Source organism: Rhinopithecus bieti, unplaced genomic scaffold, assembly GCF_001698545.2.
Source record: "Rhinopithecus bieti isolate Rb0 unplaced genomic scaffold, ASM169854v2 scaffold_5889, whole genome shotgun sequence".
Lineage (NCBI taxonomy): Eukaryota > Metazoa > Chordata > Mammalia > Primates > Cercopithecidae > Rhinopithecus > Rhinopithecus bieti.
The window spans coordinates 3,720,503-3,728,910 of record NW_016805277.1 but is presented as its reverse complement, the minus strand read 5'-3'; the positions used below and the strand labels follow the sequence as shown (position 1 = coordinate 3,728,910).

The following is an 8,408-nucleotide window of genomic DNA, read 5'->3' as shown; positions in this document are numbered from 1 at the left end:
AAAAAAAAAAAAAAAAAAAAAAAACTAAATATTTTTAAGAGCTGGAGAGGGAGGGAGGACCCGCAATAAGAAAAGAAGTGCAGACCGGGCACGGTGGCTCACGCCTGTAATCCCAGCACTTTGAGAGGCTGAGGCAGGCGGATCACGAGGTCAGCAGATGAAGACCATCCTGGCTAACATGGTGAAACCCCATCTCTACTAAAAATACAAAAAAAACTAGCCAGGCGAGGTGGTGGGCGCCTGTAGTCCCAGCTACTGGGGAGGCTGAGGCAGGAGAATGGCGTGAACCCGGGAGGCGGAGCTTGCAGTGAGCCGGGATCATGCCACTGCACTGCAGCCTGGGCGACAGAGCGAGACTCCGTCTCAAAAAAAAAAAAAAAGGAAAGATGTGCAAGTGAAGGCCTTGGTCTTGTGTGGGGACCAAGCAGGGAACCCTTCCCAGGGCAGGTGACGCCCCACAGGGGAAGGAGGACAATGGGAGGCTGTAGGGAGAGTTTGCAAGTCCCCATCCGATGGGGCCAGGGTGTGGCCAGTGCCGTGGCTTCAGGACATCAAGCTGCTTTGGCAGGGGCTGCCGGGTATGGCTGGGCATGGGGCGTAGGGGACCCAAATCCAGGCGCCGGCCCGCCACACGCCTAGCTTGTGGGTGGGGGAATGGGGTTTTCTGTGGGTCCCCCAGTGAGGGCTGCTTATGCCTCTCTGGTTCCCACAGAGTTGCTCTGCGCCCCGCAGGGCCGGTAGGATGGGCTGCAGGGGGAGAAGCTCTGATGGGCGAGCGCCCAGGTGCAGGTGTAGGGGAGGTGAGTGGAGAGGTGGCGATTTTTCAGAACCCACAGACCCCCAAGCCCACCCCCCATCCTGGGGTGTATCAGGTAATGGGGGGTGAGCAGGAATCACTGGGGGGTGGTCAGGGGATCTTCTCTGTGATTCATCTCTGCCTCCCAGTGGCCAAGTGTGAATTCTTCAACGCGGGCGGGAGCGTGAAGGACCGCATCAGCCTGCGGATGATTGAGGATGCCGAGCGCGCCGGGACACTGAAGCCCGGGGACACGATTATCGAGCCGACATCTGGGAACACCGGTGGGTGCCCGGCCCAGTAGGGGTGCCTGGCTGGCTGTCCCCTACCCATGCTGAGCCTGCCAGAACCCGGGGGTGGGGGTGGCTGAGCTGCAGCTGCATGTGCTGGCCCACCCAGCCGCCTGCTCCCTGGCATCTCGTGCCCGCTGCCGGCATGTGTCCCAGCCCAGCTCCCTCTGACCAGCGGTCCGAGCCAGTGCTGATGCTGTTGGGGCGATGGCACCTGGCAGTGCCTGGCACATGGGACGAGCACCCAGAGTCTGCTGTTCCTGTGCCCATGTACCTGGCCAGGCCTGGAGGAACCAGATCTCCCGTCCTGCACTGCTCCCTCCTCCTCCTTGGCATGTACCTTTTATTCCTGCCTCTGGCAGCCTCTCTTCCCCTGCACTTGAAGGCAGAAGCAGCTATGTTGGGCAATTTTGGAATCCCACAGAACCCTCTTCCCTGGGCCCAAGGGGAGCTGGCACCGGGGTGTGCCCCTATGTCCCAGGCAGGGGCGGGCGGGGCTTGGGGGGCACCGGGACCCTCTCATCCTCTGTGTGCCCTCAGGGATCGGGCTGGCCCTGACTGCGGCTGTGAGGGGCTATCGCTGCATCATCGTGATGCCGGAGAAGATGAGCACGGAGAAGGTGGGTGGGCACAGCCAGGGGCGGGGTCATAGGGCAGGGGATGAGGGTGCCTGGGCCAGGCAAAAGGTGCAGGCCACCGCCTTCCCTCCTGCAGGTGGATGTGCTGCGGGCCCTGGGGGCTGAGATTGTGAGGACGCCCACCAATGCCAGGTTCGACTCCCCAGAGTCACACGTGGGCGTGGCCTGGCGGCTGAAGAATGAAATCCCCAATTCTCATATCCTAGACCAGGTGAGGCGCCTGGGGCCTGGAGACAGGCATTCCCTAGGAGGGCCTCGGTCAGGGATGTGGGGGTGACTGAGGTGTCGGGGGCCAGCTCACGGGCTCTGCTCTCTTTCTATGCAGTACCGCAATGCCAGCAACCCCCTGGCTCACTACGACACCACCGCTGATGAGATACTGCAGCAGTGTGATGGTGCGTCCCTCTGTCCGTCCCTCTGTCCGTCCCTCTGTCCATCTTGATTGCATTTATCCCTGGCTGCCTGGGAGTGTACAAATCTCTTGCCCTCTCCTTGGTGAACTCCTATTCACCCTTCAAAACCCAGCTCAAATGTTCCCTCTGTGAAATGCTATCTAGAGCATTTCTCTAGAACAGTTTCCTCCCTCCCTTGTGCCCTCTTGGCCTCTGCCTGCGCCTTACCTGTAACACCAAACACAGGGCACGGCTGTATTTGTTTCCCCGGCAATCTCTGCAGGTCTGCAGGGGCTCCTCCCACAGAGAATGTAGGGAGTGAGTCTGTTCAGGGCCCGGGCTGGTGCCGGGCTCACAGCTGGGACTTCAGCTGGGATCATGCCCTGACTCGGCATCAGATTCATCTGCAGAACAAGGCTGGTGGCATCTGCGATGAGTTCACTCTCTGTTACAGGCATGAGGCTGGCTCCTTGGGCCCTTTTCCAGGGACTTGGTGCCAAGGCCTGTGGGGGTTGGTACTGATGTTTTCCCAAGAGATCCCTTTAGAGAGAAGTTGCCAGGAGGCTGGCGCCCTGGCTTCCTGTTGGGAATCTGGTGTTGGCATGGGCTGGAGCACACCCTCAGTCCATGCCCAGGAGCCAGGCTGTAAGGTCCAGGGATTTGCTTGTTTGGGCTTTATGTGTGGGAACTCTCTCGTTTGGCAAAAGCAGTCCTGTCTCAGCATGGCTGCCCAAGCGGCACCCCCTCACTGAGTCTTTCCCTGCCGTGGCTTGTCTGCCAGATGCATGTGCTGGCCGCCAGCAGTGTGAGCGCCCGGCGAGTTCCTGAGCTGAAGCCTGAATGACTGATTCCATTTCCTGTGCCAATTCAGTTAACTCACTCACACCATGCAAACATCCAATAGCCCGTGGAGGTGATTCATTGGAAGCCTCCCTCTGCCCACCCTCAGCGCCTGCACCCCCTGGACAGGGTCCTGTCTTTCTGCATCCAGCCAAATGGGGGTTTTAGGGGCCGAGTGTCACTGAGCAAAGACTGGGCTGGGGTGCCCCAGGCTGCCTGTTTCTGAGGCTTTCACAGACCATGGCAGCAATGAGGGCTGCTCCAGCTGGAGAAGTCTTTCTTTTGAACTTTTTGGTCACCCGCCGTGGTTTGGGCTGAGTGTGTTTTCAGTGATTATTACTATGAGTGATGGGCTGGCCAGGCGAGGACCTGAGAATGTTATCCATCCACCAGGGAAGCTGGACATGCTGGTGGCTTCAGTGGGCACGGGTGGCACCATCACGGGCATTGCCAGGAAGCTGAAGGAGAAGTGTCCTGGATGCAGGGTGAGTGGTGTGACTGGGCCCGGGAGGGGCAGCGCGGAGTGGCCCCGACTTCTGAACTGAAAGCTCTCATTCCTCACCATCTGCTCAGCACACTGTCTTCCGCGGTATTTCTACACTGCTTGGGAGGTGAGATAAGGGACCAGCAGCTCGTGACCCGGAGGAGCTGGGGCTGGGTGCTCGCTCACTGGCCAGCTTCTTGGAGGGGCTTCCTGCACTGAGTGGGGGGTTGGAGTTCCATCTAGGGGCTCTGAGAATCAGCCAGGAGCTCTGAGTCCTCTGGTCCTGAGTCTGCCCCTCGCCTGGGGTTTGAGGGAGTTGGGGGAGGGTTCCTGGACTCAGGGTTAAGAGCAGGTCTCAGGTGCCTAGAAAGGTCCCACTGATGAGACAAGAGTGTTACCTCCTTGTTGCTTGCCCTTGAAAAAGACATCACTGCCCAGCAATGCCCTTTGTCCCCTAAGGTTCTGGTGTTTCACCGCAGGGTGGTCTGTCTGGGCTGTACTGGGGGCCCCACTCCGAGAAGCCCCCGGGGAGGTCACTTCCTCCCAGACACCTGCTTTCACTTCTGAGCACCCTGCACTGAACGTTTAGTCAGGACGAGGTCATTATCGCTTTAATACTTGGGGCCTGGGTTCCTGGGTTTCTCGTCCTGCCTCTGAGGCCGGGAACGGGCCACCACCCACGGGCAGAGTGTTAACAGGCGCTTGTTCACGGCGGTATTGGCCACTCTGATAATAGAATAGTCAGGCATGTCCAGCGGGGGCTTTTGCTGGCCTTGAGCCCTGAAGCCGCGCACTCTGCAGATCATTGGGGTGGATCCCGAAGGGTCCATCCTCGCGGAGCCAGAGGAGCTGAACCAGACAGAGCAGACAACCTACGAGGTGGAAGGGATCGGCTATGACTTCATCCCCACGGTGCTGGACAGGACGGTAGGTCGAGTCCTGAGCCCGGCCGCAGTGCCAGTGCAGCCTGTAACTCACCCTCACACTGGAGAGCCTGGCTGACCCTGGGCCCCAACCAGCTTCTCCGCTGAGGGCAACAGAAGGGCAAGCCCCGGCACGCGTGGTGAGAAGCTGATCTCGCAGGTCGAGACAAAGTAGACTGGGGGACGATGTCCACACATGTGGCCTGACCTCACCAAGGGATGTAGCCCGGGTGGCACAGGCAGGGAGCAGGGAAAACACGGGGAAATGAAGGCCCCAGAAAACTCTGTTAAGAGCCAAAAAGGTGGATTTGGCCTGAGTGAGAGCAGAGACCAAAGGGCCCCTGCAGGTCACACGGATGCTCAGTGGGGCTGGCGAGCAGTTTTACTGTCTGCAAAACGTGTTAGAACTGGAAGGTCTGCAGACGTGCCGATCCCAGAGGGAGAGGCTGGGGCGTGACCTCTGGGGTCCTGCTCCCTAGACGCAGGGTCCACCACAAGGCTGTTCACTCCCTTGGCCACGCGGAAGCGGCTCCCACACTGACGGGCTGTGGGGGGTCCCGCTCAGGTGGTGGACAAATGGTTCAAGAGTAACGACGAGGAGGCGTTCACCTTTGCCCGCATGCTCATCGCGCAAGAGGGGCTGCTGTGTGGTGAGTGGGTGGCAGGCACGGGGGTACGGGGATGGCAGAGATGGATGGGGGCACCGGGGATGGCTGGGGGCGCACCCTCTGCCAGCCACCAGCCTGCATGTGTAAGACAGCAGTTCTGAGGAGTGTCACTGCTGCGGCCACGAGCCTCAGGTGTTGTCTGTCTGCCTGGGTCCTCACCTGCCCAGTGTGGTCACCTGCTCAGATGAGGGCAGGAGGCCACGGGGCAGGGCTTCGAGCTGCCTTCCAGAATGTGTTTCTAGAACAAGGCTAAAGCTGTCATGGCACTTACTGTTTCTCATCAAGCCCACCAGGGTCCCTGGGGCAGTGACTCTGCACTGACGAGGCCCATGGCCAGGACTGGGTGCTGCGAGCACCCTGGAACAGCTGGGGAGGGGCTCTGGAGCCTAAGGCTGTCCAGGATCGACCCCACTCACCTTCCTCCCACCCTGTGCCCCTCTGCCCACCTGCTTGGGGGCTGGCAATGCCACTGACCAGCCACACAGGCAGCAGAGGCTATAGGGACCACAGTTGATCTGGACATCTGGGGACTTAGAGAGCACACACCAGCTTCTAAAACCCAGGCAGGGACATATGAGGTTTTTACATGTGCATTCCCTGTGTCATATCACTTTGCAGGTGGTGACAGGGAAAGTGGAAGGAAACCAGCCCTCAGCGTGGGCAATAGCTGAGCCCCAAACTAAAGACTGGAAGCAAGTCTTGATTGAAAAACCATTTCCTAGCCAGACGCGGTGGCTCATGCCTATAATACCACCACTTTGGGAGGTTGAGGCGGACAGATCACCTGAGGTCAGGAGTTCGAGACCAGCCTAGCCAACATGGTGAAACCCCATGGTGAAAATTAGCCAGGCGTGGTGGCGCATGCCTGTAATCCCAGCTACTCAGGAGGCTGAGGCAGGAGAATTGCTTGAACCTGGGAGGTGGAGGTTGCAGTGAGCCGAGATCGTGCCATTGCACTCCAACCCGGGCAACAGAGCAAAAACTCCATCTCAAAAAAAAAAAAAAAAAAAAAGAGAAAACCATTCCCCAGATGTATCTGTCATCTGTCATGAAAGGTGTCTTGGTGCCCATAAATGCTGGGCTCTCCCTATCTCAGTCTCCCTGTTCCCCATGTTGGTGGAGAAACAAGCCCCTGCCTTTGGGGCTGGAAAGCAGGTCTATGGGCCCCGTTACAGAGGAGGGCGCCTCTCTTCTTGGGGGTGCTCCTGGTGCAGACTTAGACCTTCCTGACTGCTGTGTGCACCCTCAAACTAAGCCCGGAGAAGACGCCTCAGACTCTGACTTCAGGGATCCTAGGCACAGCTGGTGTCACCGTGAGCCTTGGTCTGTTGTTTATAAAGCAGAGCCCCGTGTGCAGTCAGGCAGCCTGCAGGAGTGGTGCTGGGGACTCCGTCCTCAGAGCATCGCTGGCTCTCGTCTCAGGGCCAGGAGGTTTGCCAGGGGCCGCAGCCCCACCGCAGGCATTTTCCTGGCACCAGTGCCCACCCCAGCCTAGCAGGGGCCCCTTTTGCTCCCAGATTTTTTGTTTCCTGGGTGAGGGCTTCGTTATGAAGCCCCCAGTGGACATGAAAACTCCATGGTGCACAAGGAGGATGCCGATGCTCATGGAGAAGTGGGGTCCTCCCAGCCCCTTTCCCCGAGGCAGCCCCTCTTGATGGATCCTTCGAAGCGTGTCTGACACACTCCCACGCATGCAGGTGCACAATTCATGCACCCTGGTGCACCCATGTGCACTCACCCTGGCGCATCTGACTCGTGTGCACAATTCACGCATGTGCGTGCACCCACACGCACGCACCTTGGTGCGTCCGACTCACGGCCCTCTTTGCAGGTGGCAGTGCTGGCAGCACGATGGCGGTGGCCGTGAAGGCCGCGCAGGAGCTGCAGGAGGGCCAGCGCTGCGTGGTCATTCTGCCCGACTCGGTGCGGAACTACATGTAAGACATGGCTTCCCTCCCAGGTCCCTGCTCCTCTCTGTCCTGCCACCCTTCCCTGGATGCCTCACCTGAGAGCCAGCAGCCAGAGCTGGGAGGGGAGGAAGCCACCGGGCCCTGTGCTCTGCTGCTCTCTCCTGGCTGAGTGCCCTCATGCTGTTGGGCTTCCCAGCCCCTTAATGCTGTGAAAATCAGTGCACACTCAGAGGGACAGCCCTGACGGGAGGGGCATGGAAGGCGGTGGTTCCCTCTCTGTCCCTCCTGTCCATCCCTCTCTGGTGTCTGCCCCCCTCACTGCTCGGGGGTCCGTGAGCTCCAAGGGGTAGCCCTGGCCACATGGACTGACGTCCTCTTGGGCTGGGCCCTGTGCCACCTCCTCTCCACCCCGACTCCCTCTGCTGCTTTCCCCAAACTCCAGGCTGGGACCGAGTGCTTCCCGGGTGGCAAGAGCCCTGCTGCCCAGGTGGCCCCCTAGGACGTGCTGTGACTGTTTTGCCCAGAGGCCCCTCGGGCAGTAATGCCACAGACCTTGCTGGTCACCAGGCAGCCGGGCTGAGACTGTGGCTGCTCTGCACCTGCTCTCTGGGGGCGGCACCGGGGCGGGTGTCTAGAGACCCCCATGCCGTGCCCCCTGCACCTGAAGGGTTTCCTCCATGGCCTGCAAGCTGCAGGGGCTACACAGCTCCCGAGAGCTCAGCTGCCCTTGGGGGGCCCAGGCCTGGCTGGTGGGTGCCCCCAGTTGGGTTCCCCGGTGTGGGGTGATTCACATCTGGTGCCCAGGGCCAAGTTGCCCTGTGCAGGGCTCCTGCCCACCCCCGTCAGTGCAAGAACACCATCTCCCCACATGCTTGGCCAGCTTGCCATGCGTGCCCGTGCGTGTGTGAGTGTGCGAGGGGCAGAGGGCAAGCATGAGAGGACGTGTTTGAGTGCCTGAGCAATGGCTGTGTGCATGTTCACACACACCTGTTGACCATGGGGGGCAGGAAGTCCAGCCCACAGGCTTCCCCCTGGGACCTCCAGCCAGCACCTGGGTGTCTCTGCTGTACCAGTGAGGTCCAGGAGAGGGGCTGGGCAGGCGGTGCTGCCCCTCAGCATGGGTGGAGGCCCAGTGGGGCCCTGCGGGGTCCTGGTGACGCCCTCATCCTGCAGGACCAAGTTCCTGAGCGACAGGTGGATGCTGCAGAAGGGCTTTCTGAAGGAGGAGGACCTCGTGGAGAAGAAGCCCTGGTAAGACTGCTCGGCCGGAGACCCACTGCCCCGTGGCCTGCGCTGGCCCTGCCCAGTGTGACAGGCAGGAGAGCGGTCCCCGTGGCCTGCGCTGGCCCTGCCCAGTGTGACAGGCAGGAGAGCGGTCCCCGTGGCCTGCGCTGGCCCTGCCCAGTGTGACAGGCAGGAGAGCGGTCCCCGTGGCCTGCGCTGGCCCTGCCCAGTGTGACAGGCAGG

At 60.4% G+C, this 8,408-nt stretch overlaps 1 protein-coding gene across 1 annotated transcript in view; it reads left to right on the top strand.

The window, feature by feature from the left end:
* CBS (cystathionine beta-synthase) overlaps positions 1 to 8,408 on the top strand; it is a 31,814-nt gene that overhangs the window by 12,571 nt on the left and 10,835 nt on the right. Inside the window, exons 5-13 of the mRNA XM_017871924.1 lie at positions 946 to 1,080; positions 1,627 to 1,706; positions 1,801 to 1,935; positions 2,050 to 2,119; positions 3,350 to 3,441; positions 4,242 to 4,367; positions 4,929 to 5,013; positions 6,863 to 6,968; positions 8,115 to 8,194. Coding sequence (XP_017727413.1) covers positions 946 to 1,080; positions 1,627 to 1,706; positions 1,801 to 1,935; positions 2,050 to 2,119; positions 3,350 to 3,441; positions 4,242 to 4,367; positions 4,929 to 5,013; positions 6,863 to 6,968; positions 8,115 to 8,194 — 909 coding nt within the window. The remainder of the gene's footprint in view (positions 1 to 945; positions 1,081 to 1,626; positions 1,707 to 1,800; positions 1,936 to 2,049; positions 2,120 to 3,349; positions 3,442 to 4,241; positions 4,368 to 4,928; positions 5,014 to 6,862; positions 6,969 to 8,114; positions 8,195 to 8,408) is intronic.